Here is a 15,572-nt window from a genome sequence, read left to right as displayed (position 1 = left end):
GGTAGGCCCCGGGACACCCGCCTCCCTTCCCGGGGCTGGGGAGGAGGACCTCGTCAGCCCCTCGCAGTGGCCGAGGGGCCCCTTCATCTGAGGCCGCGCTCCCAGCACATGGGCCTGACCCCGTCTCCGGCAACAGAATCTTGTCCCCTCGGGCCCTCGAGCTGTCCCTGAGCTTCCGTCCTGCCCTCTCCGCAGTCCCGCAAAACCCTAGACGGACTGCGAAGGAGGAGGATCGCCTGGAAGGCCCTCTTGGCCCTGCCCCCCACCCAAGAACTGATTGTGTTGTTAATGAGCCTGAAGGCGCACTAGGATCCACCAGGATAAAAGTCTTAAGAATCCACAGCCCTCACCTGGGCCTGTGGCTCCAAATTCCCCACGAACCAGAGCGGGACACCGGGCGTCACCAGCTCCCTGAGCAGAATCCCTGGGGACCAGCCCTGCCTGGAGGCGGCGTCGTGCAGGTTTATCCGCGGCTCCCCTGCCCACACTTGCCTCTCTGGTTCCAGCGGTGAAACTGGAACCACTGGGGGCTTTTTGTGTTTGGGCCAATGCAGGAATTCTCCTACCTGCTGTCACATAGCATTTGCCACCTGTGCTCTGGGACAGTAGAGCTGGGTGCCCACGCTGTCTTATAATAGCCAGCTCACTTCGGCTTCAGCCCTGGTGCTCGATATTCACTGTGTTCAGGGAGAAATTACTTATCTCGGTCCCGCGGCCCATGGCTTCCCAGGGGCGGGGTCCTAGGGGTGGGGTCTCTTTCCACAGGAATTTGAAATTCCTCAAGGTGGAAACAGGGTCTGTCTGCCCAGCCCTCCTCATTGCCAGATCACGCCAGGGAGGGATAGCCATTGATTCGGATGAGGAGGGTGTGGATGCCTGCTCAGACATTTTCAACCCGGGAGCCTAGAAATGAAATGTAGACAAGGGACCCAATCCATGTAGAGGACCAAGGAGTGGGGATCCGGGTCTACCTTGTTAGCACAGCTGGATCTCATGAGTTCAGGGAGAAATTGCTGTGATTACTCTTGTTTTGGGACAAGCTCCAATTTTTTTTAAAAAAGGAAATGTTTTGTTACGTTCCAGGGCACACCAGCAATTCGATCCTGTGTCCTGTTTCTTGGCTTGAACAGAGGACACCCGTTAGAAATTGCCCTGTTACTTGCACGCAGGGCTGCTGAAATGCGAAATCTCTGCATTCTGTTCGGGGCTTTTAAAAATGGTACAGTTATGTGCTTTGGAAATTATGTCTCTCGAGTATCTATTTGCCATGACTTTTAACTGTTTGGGGACAACTTTACTAAATCTTTGTCTCCCCTTGGCTGCCTCCCCCAAGTGTCTTACAGTCGCGTCGCCCATTCGAAGGGACTGAGCTCACCTCTCCGGGTTGAAGGTCTCGGGTTGTGGCCAGTACTCAGGGTCGTGGTGCAGGGCGCCCACGGCCACCTCCACCACGGTGCCCGCGGGGATGTGTTGCCCCCGCACCTCGCAGTCCCGCGCCGCCTCCCGCGTGAACCTGTGGGGACACGTCGGTCACCCCTGCCTTGATGCACAGCAACAAGCAGGGCTTGCCGGCAGCGCGCTGGGGCAAATGGGGTCTGAGCCTGAAGTGTGGATTGGGGTTAGGGGGACAGGAGGCCCAGCCCCCTTGCAGGGGTGACCAGGATGGTTTCTACCCCCTCCCCCTTAACCTACTGCCCACAACCCTGAAGCCTCCAAGCTCCTTAGACTCCTTTGGCCCTCAGTGAATGTGCCTTCCTCCATCAAGCCTGACGAGTTCTCTTAGGCCTGACTGGGGGAGCATGGGTACCTTTGAAGGGCTTTTTCCTGTGGGGGGGCTTGCAGGGTTATGGCCCTGGCCACACTTTCCCTCATCTTCCGTCCATGGCTAAGCCTCTTTAAATGGCCCTCGCCCACCCCCTCGCTTTACCTAAAGGAAATTTGGGTTTGAACATCTGATCTCCATTCATTGTCTGTGTCACTAGGGGTAACTTCTACTGAGGACAAAACTTCTGGTCAGATTGTTTACCAAATGCCATGGCACAGTCCCTTTTACACTGTATTTTTAAGGGCCAGACTATACATGTTTGCACACAAATATAAAATTTCTGGGAGAATACCTGAACTTCCACCATGATTTCTTCTAAGGGATGGGACTGGGCTGGAGGATGGCAGGGGACCAGAGGTGCCAACTTTTTCTTCAGATCCTTCTGTATTGTTTAGTTTTTTTTGGTTTCTGTATTTTTTTTTAAGTACAAGCCTACTATTTTCATAATACAGATAATTACTTTAAAAATTAAAAAATTATGCTGGCTTTTATTTCAAATTATAGGGCTGGACTTTCCTAAATATCTCAGGGGAGATAAAATTATTATACTAATTACCATTATATTCTGTTCTCACTTATAAAAAAGAAGAGCAACCTAAGGCTCTTGGCAGCCTTCATTACTCTGTCAGGAACCTTTAATATAACAAGAGAAGCCAGGACTTGGGGACCGCCATTCAGATCCTAAGCTACCAATGCTATTAATATGTGCTTAGAGCTGGTAATGAAACACCAGTGCTCAGATCAGAGCAAGCAGGTCGGGGGCTCTGATATGTGCAGCCTCGGTTCTAAAGGAGTCAAACTAGGCTCGACCCTGACATCCTCTTCTTTTTCATCTTTACTGGAAATTTCTTGGACCTGGATCCAAGCCCCCTAGAAGCCAGAAAATAGGACTTTCCCTTCTGTACACGGTTGGGCCTCCTGTCTGGCTAGGCCAGGCCATATCCAAGGCCAGAAAAATCTGCTGAATTATACTGCATGGAATCCTGGATTCACATTAATAATACTTCAACAAGAGTTGGTATGTTTTCTACAGGGGCCATTCTGAGTTTTTTTTGGTGGATAATGGTGATCAGTCAAGGTGGCGTCAGGGCCTGGGAAAAGCCAACGCACTTTTCTGAGATTAAAATACTAAAGTAGAATAAAATAAATAAAATTCACATTCTATCTGTATTCACCCCCAAATCTGTTGCCTGGGCTGAAGCGAATTGGCCTGTCGTCTGGCTGAGAATAATGATGGCTTGGCTCTCTCCTTTCTGTTGTTTGTTAACAGAAGTCCGCAGAGCTGACAGGATTAAAAATTCCAGCAGAGTAGGTATGGAGGAGGTTGAGGCCCAGGAGCTCGTGGCTTGCCAGGACCGGAGCAGGCTGGAAGCTGGCCCTTCGCCTGGAAGGTCAGTCCTTGCTTTCACCTCATACGTTAGGTGACGTACGACTTAGAGTGTGCAGCTTTTCAGAAGTTTTGTCCCACTGTTTCTCACCACTCGTGGGGAGGGGGGGCGCCGAGCAGGCATTGTGTGCCCACTGAACATCCAGGAAGCAGAAGTACAGAACAGCACGGTGCTTACCCAAGGTCACACAGCCCACGAAGGGTGGAGGTGTGAGACTCTCGACTTTCTGTCTAAAGTTGTTCTGCAGGTACGGAGCACTGGTACTCTATGTAACTTGATGAGGGAGTCAACCAGTTCATCCCAGTTCCCTCATTTCTGTCCTGCCTTCAAGTGAGATCACCCACTGCTGGTTCCCTGCAGCCGTGTGGCCACCTTCTACGCAGTACTATTTCTAAAGTTTCTAAGGGTTACTCAGAGAATCGATCAGAGCATTTGGGTGTTGAAGAGCCTGTTCACTTTGTCACTCAGCGTATCCCTGCTACAAGGTCTCACGCGCCGAGTTCTTGATTGAGTTTAGATCCAGGAAAGGACCTATCTTTGATCACTTTATAGACTTTCCTCCTGCCAGAGAATGCGCCTGTTCAACTCGGCTGGTTTTCCTCTCTGGCAGGAGCCGCGGCACCCGAGTGGGGACCTGGCCCCCCTTATCGGCCCTCTCTGGGGTCCCGTAAAGGCTTCTTCCCCCTGGACGGCCTTTGTTCTATCACTGAATGTCTTATTTTGAGCTTCATTTTAATGTGTATAGGAGCTGCCCACAGTTCCCTTGGAAGGAAGCTGGATATAAATCATTAAAAAAGCAAGGATTGGATGACGGTGTGCTCTGTGGCTCCCAAGGAAATCAGGGAAGGCCCACAGAATCAGTCTGAATGCTGGCGTCAGGAGAGTGGCCCGGCAAGTCCTGGGGTTTCAGGACCTCATGCTTGAGGACCATGTGATTCCACTCACATTTCTGGAGTTCTCTATATTTGCTCCGGGTCCGAACACTTTGGACAATATCTATAATCACACTCTGTATGATGTTTTTGGTTTGGAATATAGTGAGATATCTTCAGAGCATCCACATTTTCTCTTTTAGAATGGCAGAAGATACCTCCCTATGGATGTTGGGGTATACTAATTTTTAGACATGCAGAGTGGAACTTATGATAGGTTAAATGCTTTGTGTTGCTTCTTGTTTCTAGAACCTGAAATCTGGTCACTGTTTCCCTCCCTAAAGGCCTGGGGGCCCAAGTTAAGATCCTGTGCTCCATGTGTTGCCTTATTTAAGGGAAGCTGGAAAGAAGCAGAAGACCCGATTCCTGCTTTTGAGGCACTTACGGGTTGGTGGTGTGAGCAGATGTCCCCGGGCGAGATGTTGCAGAGGGGATGAGAAGTGTCTAAGAATGTAATAGGAAGTACAGTTTGCTCGAAAATGCTGGGGGAGGAGAGGCAAACTGCCCAGGGTAGCGAGTGTCAGGTTGGAGCCCAAAGGATGGGACAGGGGTGGGTGGCTGGAGGGTGAGGAGCAGCCTCCCAGACTTTGGAAGTATCCCCCTGGAACGTCAGCTCCAAGGGCAGGGGTTTTATCTGTTTTGTACACGGCCGATTTCCCCGTGCTTGGCCCAGCATTCGACTCAATAAATAGTTGCCAAATGAAAGAATGGACAAACAGATGAACAGGCAGGAGGACTAGCAAATGCCATTGAAGGCTAGGAGGCCAAGGAGATTGGCTTGGGTTGGGGAGGGAGGTCATGTTAAGAATAGACCAGTGACCCTTTGAGAAGGTAGTTAATGTAGAGGAAAATGAGCCAGCATTTACTGCTATGGTCACTCTATGGAAGGCATTGAAACCCAAGAAACCCAAGACTCAGGCCTTGCCCTCCAGGAACCTGAGTCCAGCATTCTCAATAACGCAGGTGGTGACAGACCGAGGACTGGTGAGGAGCCTAGACAGTGATGTCCCGGAAGGGCCTTTGGGGTGCAGGGGCCTGGGCAGGGGGAGGAGGTGGGGGAGCTCAGGCATACCTGAAAGCCGGTGGGTAAATCCTCAAGGTCTCTGCGATCACCATGTCCAGGTAGGGCAGGCCTTCCTGGAGGCTGCTGTAGTCAGGGGCCGTCTGGTGGTGGTGGTGGTGGGGTGACAAATGAAGAAAGTTGAGTCACGCTGAGTCCCACAGCTTTCTGACTTCTCCATTAGCTTTAGAGTCCTGCTCCGACTTAGCAGGCTCATAAACAGAGACTCGGCAAAATGCAGTCAGTACAATCCAAGCTGCGTTAGGTCAGCACCCTGCGTGTTCCCTCGGACTTGTGTCGTGGTGCTGTATGTTACTGCGGACCAGCCCGGCCAGCCTGGGACTTGGGGACCTTGGAGTGTCCTACAGAGAAGTTTGGTTCTAACGCAAAGGCGGCAGGCGTAGCTGCGAGCATTTATGGAGAGAGGGTGGCGTGGTGGCTACACACTGCAGAGACACGATCTGGCTTAATCCTCCCTGTAGACCCACGAGGCAGCCGTTCTCACATCTCTCAGATGAGAAAACCGAGCCTCAGAGGGGTGACCACGGGGGCAGTAACTGGTACATCATAAAGTTAAAAAATGCAGCGTGAAATCGCAGAAAAAGAAAAAAAAGTTCTAGTGACATGAAAGATGCATAGTGACAAAACCCAAAGAGGCATTCTAAGTCAGTAAGAAAAGAAACTCATTAGGAAAATGGGCAAAGGATATGAATGGGCAGAGCATAGAAAGAGAAATAAGGTTGCCGTGATGAAAAATACAAATGAAGACAAGGAGATTTTGCTCTTCAATCAGGTTAGGAAAGGTTGGGAAATGCGCATTAGATACTCAAGGGCAAAGGCTTGGAGAAGCATGACCCAGCACCCTGTGTTGGGGGGACCCCAGGGTCCCTTGGACAATGCCCACTGGAGTGACACTGTCACCCTCACCGTCACCCCTGGCCTGGGGAGGAGGGACACATGGAATGTGAGCTGGGGAGCAGGATGGGGGGGAGGGTTAGAATGGGGTCATGGAGGCTTATTCACAGCTCTGCTGGGTTTCCCCAAGTCCTCCCACTCACCCCACTCCCTACAGAGCCAGAGTGCGTCACCTGCTTGGTTGGTGACCACCTTCTTTCTTACAACCAGATAGTGCTGCTGCAAGAGCAGTCCTCAGCTTGGAGGTTTGCTTCCTTTGACCCTCCCCCCCCCAGGGCAGCAGAGGGCAGCACTGGGGGCAAGTCCAGGCTGCAGGCCCCCAGCTGTCCATGGAGGGGCCCTGAGTGGCCCCTGCCACAGAGAGCCATTCTTGGGCCTGCAGCTGGCCACACCATGCCCCTCATGGGTCTAGTGGCTAGCAGAAGGGGGCATGGCCCCCAAACACGCGTGAGGGCCTGGCTCCCCAGACCACGCAGTACCCCCTTGCATGGGGGAGTGCCTCCTTGGGGACCCTGGGGCACCTCTCTTCTTTCTAATGCTTAGTAGTTTGATTTGTGCTTGTTTCTTCTGGCCTGTGAGTCACAAAATACAAATTGTGTAATTTCAGTGATTTTGCATGTGAGTTAAATGCTCTGATATTTACATTTAAAACTGGTGTTGCGTGATGTAAAGGTGAATGGTAAGATTCATGCTAAAGAAAAAGAAGAAAGGGAGAACCTCTGTATCTACTGTTAATGGCACTTGCCCCTGCCTTTTGAGCGAGGGGCCCCATAGTTCCGTTTTGTGTCAAAGAATGGTGGAGTTGGCCACGCAGGCCATGGTTGATTGGCCCGAGGGTGAGCCTCTGACCCAAGGGCACCAGTCTGGAAATTTGGATCTAGAGAAAAGGAGTTTTTCCTCCACCGGGTGGAAACTGAACCCCGGTGAGTCATGATCTATTGGTGACCATGTTCTGCCTTGTGGATGAATGAGCAGAAAATTCCAGTAGGCTGTGAGAAAGAAGAAATGAATTAAATGTGCAGAGAGAGGCGGAGGCAAACGACAGAGAGACACCATTTCCTGGTGTCCCTTAGGGCTCCAGTTTCTGTTTGCAAGTAGCCCCATGGGTGGTGGATCAGAACTCTTAAAAGCACTTTCTCGTTTATGGCCTCAGTTAGCAACAGCTGAATTCTGTTATCTGCCACCAAAGGAGACTTAACAAATGGTGAAAATGTTAAATAAATAAATAAATAAATAAATAAGAAATGGTGGTATCGTGTACCAAAATATAGAACTAAATCTCAAAAAGAAAAAAACAAAAACAGAAAAACAGATCTGCAAGCAGCGTCCCTAGCAGTAAATGGTATTGGTTCCGCAAGCAAAATTTGTGATTTAGAAGCTATCAGCATTTGTCAGAGAAAGAAAGCCTCTAAAAGCAGGCTAAGGGAATTTGATATTATAAAGTCAAAGTCTTCATTTATTCTTTCTCTGGATGAGCTTTCTACTGTGCTTCTAAGCTTTTGGCTCAAGATACACATGTAAATATCAGCTTAGTCCAGTGGTTCTCCGTGTGGCTGAACATTAGAAGCAGTGGGACGGCTTTTAATATATAAGGATTCATCTGTTGGTTTGACGTGGGGCCTGGGCACCAGTTCTCCTTTTGAAGCCCTCCCCCCAACCTCACCCCCCCACCGGCAGTTGTAATGTGAGCCCTGGGGAGAGACCACTCACTGCCTTAGTCCTTCTGCGATCTACCCCAGGGATCCTTCCTGCGGGAGAAGTGGGCAGATGGGGTGGAGGGAGGCTCATGCCTGCACCTTTCAACCAAACCCGGGTGAGGCAATGAAATTCGAGTCCCTGTCCCACTGATGGACCATCCGCCCATCTGGACCTTTGGCTCCCTGAGTCCTTTCCAGGAAAATCAGGGATAAAGGGGTCCTGCACCAGTCCCACCAGCAGAGGGCAGCAAGTGCATGGCAAATGGGGACTCCCCAGCAATGCCGGGCCCCTACTCAGAATCGCAAATTATACCCCAAAAAGACATAGGAATCGTGAATCCAAATTCTTCATTATGGAGATGAGCAAAATGAGACCCAGAGAGGAAAGCCTTCGAAGCCAAAAGCACACGGATAGAACTTGAAGTAGAAAACCCATGTCCTTACCCATTTAGCAGTCCCTCCATAAGCCCCTACTGCCTGTCAGGTGCAGGGCAAGGTGCTGAGGATCCAAAAATGATCAAGTCTCTGCTCTTTGGTGAAGCTGCCTTCTATGCAAATCATTATACTGAATGTGGAACGTGTTCTAGAACAGACTTAGGAGGAATGGGAAACAGAGTTCTGAGAACTCATTCACTCACGTATTCGTTGGACACATGCCAAATTGGTGCATACTGTTGGCCAGGCACTGTGCTAGGCACAGGGCACATGACTTTGACACATGGGGACCCTCCCCACCCTCCTGGACCTCACCGTCCATCTCAGTATGCAAAGCAGTGGGGAGGGCTAGAGAGCAGTGAGCACCAGGCTCTGTGAGAGGACAGAGGACAGACATCCCAGGCATTCGGGATTGGGGAAGCTGACAAAAGGAAGTGATTCCTAAACTGAGACCTTTAGGAGGAATAGAAGAAGCCAGTGAAAAGTGGATGGGCTTGTTTGGATGCTGGTTCAAACAAACCAATCTAAAAAAAAAAAAAAATCCATGAATCCATCACAGGACCCTGACCCCTGATGGTATTCAATTCGATACACTTAGGAAATTATGGTTCATTTGTATTTAGTGTGATGATGGTATGGTGGTCCTGTTTTAGAAAAGAACCTTTGCATTTTAGAAATACAGAATGAAGTAGTTACCGATGACATGATAGGACATCTGGGATTTTTTAAAAAAACAAAACCTGGAAGTGAGGGAAGGTGGGGAAATGGATGAAAGCAGAGGGGTCGCAGTGGACTCTCATGGACACTGAGTGAGGGGGACAGAGTTCTCCCAAGTGGTCTTCTAATTTGTCTAGGTTCAAAAGTTTTCCTTCAAAAAGAAAAAAAGCTGAAACACTAAATAGCAATGTAAATAACAGTAGTGTGTGGAGTAGCCCCATGCAAAGACTTAGAGCTGCACTAAAGAATTAAACGTGTTTAAAATAGCAGCGCCAGCCTCGCAGGCAGGAGCCTGGGAGCTGGGAGCTGCGCTTCTGGCCCAGCCCCACGGTCGCCCTTGGCGCTCAGACCCTCTGTGCTGGTAAGGGCTGAGGAGGGTCTGCTTGGCCTGTAATGTCAGCAGAACCCAGACGGGATTCTGAGCAGAGTATCCTCCCATTTCAAGCCAGGAAGCACTTCAAGCATCTGTGTTTCCAGAAGATAATGTTAAAAAGGGATCCCTGAGGGTTCTCCCTGACTCCTGTTGCACGGGCCATACTACTCAGAATTAGAATCAAGCTGTCCTGCCTCCCACCCAACGGGGATGCTGCTGCAGCCTCTCTCCCTGACCTTGGCCATGCCTCGGGGTGGTCACTGGGGTCCAGCCAGGTTCTCCATCCTGGATCCATCGCCCAGCAGCTGTGGCCTGGGGCCGGTTGCCAAGGCAACATCAACAGGTCACCGGGCCTGTAAGTTGGGGTCATGCCCAGCTCTCAGGGCAGGGCGAAGGAGACGGTAAGGTGACGGGTCTCTGGAAACCGTAATGCACCCAATGAGCAGATAATCCTTCTGTTTGAATGTATTCGTTGGCAGGGAGCTCATTTCATCATCAGGTCTTCTGTGGCACATATTAAAATGACTCTTTAAGGGCGTGTTAAGGAAGAAAGTGATTTTAAAATCCTATAGAACTTATTTCAGCTGGGACTTATTTCATAAAATAACTGCCCTCTTAGAAGGTTGAAAATAGATATTAAATATTTATTATTATCCGATAGTGGGAAATACTGATTAAATAGTAAATATTTGATTGCTAAATATTGGGGAAAATATAGATTAAAACATAAACTGAATCTTTGCCACATGGTTTATATTCTCAATCCAAAGTTCCTTAATTTTCCAGAAGATTTTTTCCATCTATATTTGATTTTCAGTGGGCAGTAACTTCTAATTTTATTTCTAAGGTCCTTGGTCTCTTAGTCTTTTTATCACATAGCTTAGATCTGTAAACCAATATTTAAATGTGATGGATAAACCTGATGGTTAAGGGAACCTCGTGGAAAATCTATGGGTAAATCCTTTTAAATAAGAAATAATACTATTTCCTGACCTATTAATGTCATTTTGCCACATTTAGATTCTTGTGTGTCATTTTCTCTGAGGGCTAGACACCCCCCCCTACACACCCCTCCCCTGAGTCACTCACACCTACACATATACCACATGCTGGGTGTGTGCAGATGATAGGATGTGGAGAATAAAGGAGAAAGGGAAAACAAAAATGTCACTGCTTTCAAAAAGATTTTTCCTGGAGATTCAGGGAACCTAATAGAAAAATTAACATTTTCTTATTCTGCTAAAGGAAACAGAAGTGGGGGCGGCTTCAGGTTTGTCCTCCCCAAGCAGTTGGACTGGTAATGGGGCATTTGTCGCCGGATGCGGTGTTATAGAAAGTGGGCTCCGTTCTGCCCTCCAGACTCGGGGAGCTTGAAATCCCTTAAGACCCGGCACTCTAGCCTGGGGACAGCCAGGGGCCATACAGCCCATAGGAAGAATAAAGATTTCCATTCACTCTCATTTTCTGGGGAACATAAGATGACAATATGAAACAAAACCGTGGAAAATGGAGCAACCCTGGCTTTGCCCTTTTGACCACTGACCCAGCAGAAAAGCCCCTCGCCTTGCCATCAGTCTCCCGAGATGAGCACTGAGTCCCGCGGGCGAGGCCTGAGCAGGGACCTGGGCTCCTCGGGGACCTGGGCTCCTCGCTGACCGGTTCTCTAAACAGAGGCTCTGACTTGCTGGCTTTGAGAGTCCAGCGATGGGTCTGCGTGAGCTGGTCTGGGTTGGGGGCAAGAGGCAACGGGGGACGGAGGGATGATCTTTCTATCAGCATCACTGCCTTGCCTTGCCGATGCCCAGGAAGTCCTGTGTGCTAATGTAAAGAATGTGGCCGACTTAGATGCAGCCATGCGTCCATACCTTAGAAAAAGTAATTAGGAGAGTGTGTATAGTATCTCTTTACACCCACTTTAAAAGAAAGGAGACAGAACCCATGTCACGTAAACCTGTGGATTATTCCAGGAGCTCTCATACTCTGAGGGCCGGGCCATTAAGGGATTAGGTGAGGGGATTGTAATGAAAGAACATAACCCCGCCTGTGTGCGCACTCACACACACACACACACACACACCACGCACGCGCACACACACACCACGCACGCACACACACACACCCCGCAAGTGCTCGCCCTTACCACCGATGGCCCTGGGTGGAGCTTTATTGATGTCCCTGACTTCCCCAGGAATTCCTGTCTTCACAGATCTAAGATAGCAATAGCTTTGTCTCTTGCAGTAGTTGACCGTGCACAGAGGATTTTTACATCTGTTATATCATTGGGTACTCACAACTGCACCGTGCCACATAGGTAGGGCAGTTTTTGTTGCCTACTTTATAGATGAAAAAAGAAAAGATTCAGAGAGGTTAGTGGCTTATCCAAGGTCACACAGCTGGTGAATGGCAGAGTCAGAACTAAATCCAGATCTTCAAATCCCACGACTTGTCCATCATGCTGTACTGCCTCAACCTCCCTCCCTCTCCTCTCTCTTCCTCTTCCCCTTCCTCGCTCCCTCCCTCCCTACCTCTCCTTATATACATTTTATGGAAGAATAGCATGCAGACAGAAAAAAAAAAATCACACAAACTAAAGCGCAGAGTTCAGTGACTTTTCACAAGGCGAGCACACCTGTATACCCACGTCCGGCTCAAGACCCCCGACATCGCCAGCATTCTGAATCACCACCGTGACCCGGTCCAGTCACAGCCCCCGCCACCCCAAAGGGCAACCACTATCCTGCCTTCTAACTCTAGAGATTACTCTGCCTTTTAAAAATCTGCATCTAAACAGAATATGCACGATGTAGGCTTTTGTCGGGCGTGTGTTGGCGACTCACCCACGTGTGAGGCGGGGCGCTGACGTATGTCCACTCTCGTGTTCAACGGTGGGTGGACATTTGAGTTGCCCCAGTTTGGGGCCATTATAAATAAAGCTGGACATTGTTGCGGATGTTTTTTGGTGGACATGTGTCCCCGCTTCTGCAGGGTCTATGCCTAGGAGCGGATATGCTGGGTCACAAGGAATGTGTATGTTCAGCTTTAGTAGATATTTTGGACAGTTTTACATATTGGGTGTACATCTTGCCTGAAATTTTAATGGTTGACCAGTTGAACACACGCCCGTTCCCTCGATCACATCTCACTGTGAGCCCCCCCTCGCCCCTGCTTCCCTCTGCCTGCCCCTCCAACACGCTGAAACCCAACCACTGTCTCTATTCCAGGAAAGGGTTGAGAGAAAAAATGGCGTATCATTGGGGGAGCAGAGTTATTTATCCCTATAGTGGGCATGGAAGGAAGAGGGGAGGCAGGGACAAACGACACTTCTAATCACCTGGTTTTTCAAAATTGTCCCAATTATCAGACATAAGCACTCATAAGCATAAAATTCCCGGATCAACTAGATTCGAGTCGTTGGATTATCTGCTGTTACGTAATATTTAGGATTCTGTTCTCTCCATTAACAGCCGATTGTATATGATGTTTAAAGAACTAAGCCCCTAAGTAAATGACCGTTAAATCACCCTGCTCACCTTCCCTGCACTGGGGAGAGAGTGTTTTGCATTTAATTGGCAGAGAAATTCTTTTGGTTCACTCTCTCCCCAGGTAGACAGTACGTCTGTGACATGGGTGTGGCATGTCCTTAGCAGAGTGTGGAGGTGGGGAGGGGGGAAGAGAGGAGACAAGACCTAATCCCATACATTCAACTCACTATGTATTTGGGAAACTGTTTACTTGTTTATTCAGAGATATATTATTATGGTAATAGGGAGCCACTGAAGGTTTGAAGAGCAGAGGTGACAGACTGAAAAATGGTATTCTGTGCTGAGTGATGTACAAGAAGGCAGTTGGACAAGCTGGTCAATAGGACAATGAGACGGGAGACTACTGCAACAGTCCGGGCAGGAGTGAGGAGCTCTGATGAGAGTACAGAAGTCAGAGTGGGCATGGGGTTGAAAGGGAAGCTATATAAACAGTGATTTTCCATCTTGGCTGCTCCCCACTGAGGCTGAAGCCCCACCCCGAAATATTCAGCTTTAATTGGTGGATTGGTGTTCAGGGGTTGGTAGTGTTCTAAAAGCTCCCCGGGAAATTCTCATGTGCAGCCTGAGACAGAGTCCCCGTAATTTTATTTATTTATTTTTTTAATTCTTTGAAGATTTTATTTATTTGACAGAGTAAGAGAGCACAAGCAGGGGGAGTGGCAGAGGGAGAGGGAGAAGCAGGCTTCCTGCGGAGCAGGGAGCCCAATGCGGGGCTCGATCCCAGGACCCTGGGATCATGACCTGAGCTGAAGGCAGACGCTTCACCGACTGAGCCACCCAGGTGCCCCGAGTCCTCATAATTTTAAAGGAAGACTTGCCAGGGGAGGTGAGTCTTCGCATGTAAGGAGGCAGGGAGTGAAGTGATGAAAGCGATCCCTAGGTTTCACTCCTGGGTGGCCGAGAGCTGGAAGGAGGGTGGGTCTGGGCGAGGCTGCCCCTCCAGGACAGCTCTGCTTTGGCAGGCGTGTGTGCGTGTGTGTGTGTGTGTGTGTGTGTGTGTGTGTGTGTGTTGGGGGGGATATGGGGTCCAGCTCAGCTGCACAGAGGGGGATGAGTCCCCTGGGATGGGGGTCAGAAAGAAAAGCAGGGCACTGAGGACTGAACGACAGGGCCACCCAGGGAAAGAAGGCTGAGGGACTGGAAAGGAAGGGACTCTGGACGGAGTCTCGGACACAGCCACGGACACAGCCACGGAAATTAGGGACAAGGGAAAGACACTGCCTCCGTCAGCTGAGTGGGGGAGGGGAGACCAGCATTGGGGGAGTTTAACAGATGAGCACGGGGAGAGGGGATGGAGCGAGCGGGAGTGAGCTGGGGCTGGCACACCCCTCCCAGAGGCACACTGAAAGAATCTGGGTGGTGGGGGGGGGACCCGAGCAAGCCAAGGGCAGAAATGAGAGCATTGCCACAGACCGAGCAGCAGACACGCGACAAAGGAAAAGCATGTGCTGCCCCTCTAGTTAGTGGGGCGGACCCAGGCCCAATGGTGTAAGGCCCAGGGAGGACGATTTTGACTCGATATAGGGAAGGATTTTCCAATGACTAGAACTTAATGAAATAGGCAAGGCCCCATGGCCACTGGAGATTGTCAAAAGTTGTCACTAAGCATCTGAAAAGGTCGCTGGAGGGTATTCATGGGTCCCTCATCAAAAGGAGGTGGATGTGAGTGACTCCGTGGTGCCTTCCACAGCTAGGATGGTCTGAAGCATCACAAGCGCCCTCAGCCCCGCCCCATCTAGCCAGAGACAGCCTGTGACACTAGCAGGTCCTGGGTCACTTGCCAGCCGAGGAAATGTCACGTGAAGGTGGAAGGTGATCAGCTTGCTCTCTTTACCCCCTCCTCTGCCCCCAGCAGCCCCATCCCTCATTCCTGTGTGCATCTCCATCACTCCGTCTAAAAGTCTGAGGCCAGGTCATGTACTGTTTGGGGAAATGGTAAACAAAGATAAGAGCTTTAAGCATTGGAATTTATTTTTTATCCACTCGGCCTAAAAGCCACTGTGTGTTAAATTTAGAAGGCTGGCTTTCCAGACCCCTCCCCACCCTCCTGTTTCCTGCCTCCTCTTTACCGCCCCTGCTTGCAACGCAGTCCCGCTGACCATGGAATAGGAAATGCGTTTGGAAAGCTCAGGAGTCTTTGGAGGCTGCCTGCCTGGATGTTTATAGAAATGTATCATCTGCGGGCCTGGGAGAGAGGGCCATTCCCTCAGATTGCCGGCTCTGCTCACCATCCCAGCAGCAGCCGTCTCTACCCAAATATTTACCCAAACGTCCTCCAGGCAGGGCCATGGTGCTTCTGCCTCTCGCTGTCTGGAGGCGAGATGCTCCCCCAGGGAAGCAGCCGCATTTACAGCAGACCCCCTTACAACTTATTTACAAAGGTCTCCCTCGCGCCTGGGAATCTGTAATTGAACAGTTCTCTTTTCTATGTAGGTTAAATCCCTTTGCAACCAACTCCAAGAACCTGTAGAAATCCTTTTGTTGGGCTGGAATTCTGTTGTATTGAATATTGTTGGAAATAAATGAGCCATTGTCTGGGCTGAGAATTTTCTGGTTAGATAGAGATCTCCACTGTGATGCGATTTATTGTGGCAGGATTTTTTCTTTTCTTTTTTTTTTTCCAGCTCATTTTAAATTCCCTCTTGCCTGCTCAGTCCATTTTTCCCATCTCAGGGTATAAGTGGGGAG

General features: G+C 49.8%; 1 protein-coding gene across 3 annotated transcripts in view; it reads right to left on the bottom strand.

The window, feature by feature from the left end:
* The window catches only part of TBXAS1 (thromboxane A synthase 1), a 158,458-nt gene that overhangs the window by 2,669 nt on the left and 140,217 nt on the right, over positions 1–15,572 (bottom strand). For all 3 annotated transcript variants that reach the window (XM_073899271.1, XM_025854823.2, XM_073899272.1), the window contains 2 exons: positions 5,218–5,309; positions 1,376–1,513 (listed from right to left, as the gene is read on the bottom strand). In XM_073899271.1, coding sequence (XP_073755372.1) covers positions 1,376–1,513; positions 5,218–5,309 — 230 coding nt within the window. The remainder of the gene's footprint in view (positions 1–1,375; positions 1,514–5,217; positions 5,310–15,572) is intronic.

This window comes from Callorhinus ursinus, unplaced genomic scaffold, assembly GCF_003265705.2.
Source record: "Callorhinus ursinus isolate GAN/ISIS: 27379988/994484 unplaced genomic scaffold, GSC_fseal_2.0 scaffold12, whole genome shotgun sequence".
Classification (NCBI taxonomy): domain Eukaryota; kingdom Metazoa; phylum Chordata; class Mammalia; order Carnivora; family Otariidae; genus Callorhinus; species Callorhinus ursinus.
This window is presented reverse-complemented; position numbering and strand designations above follow the sequence as displayed.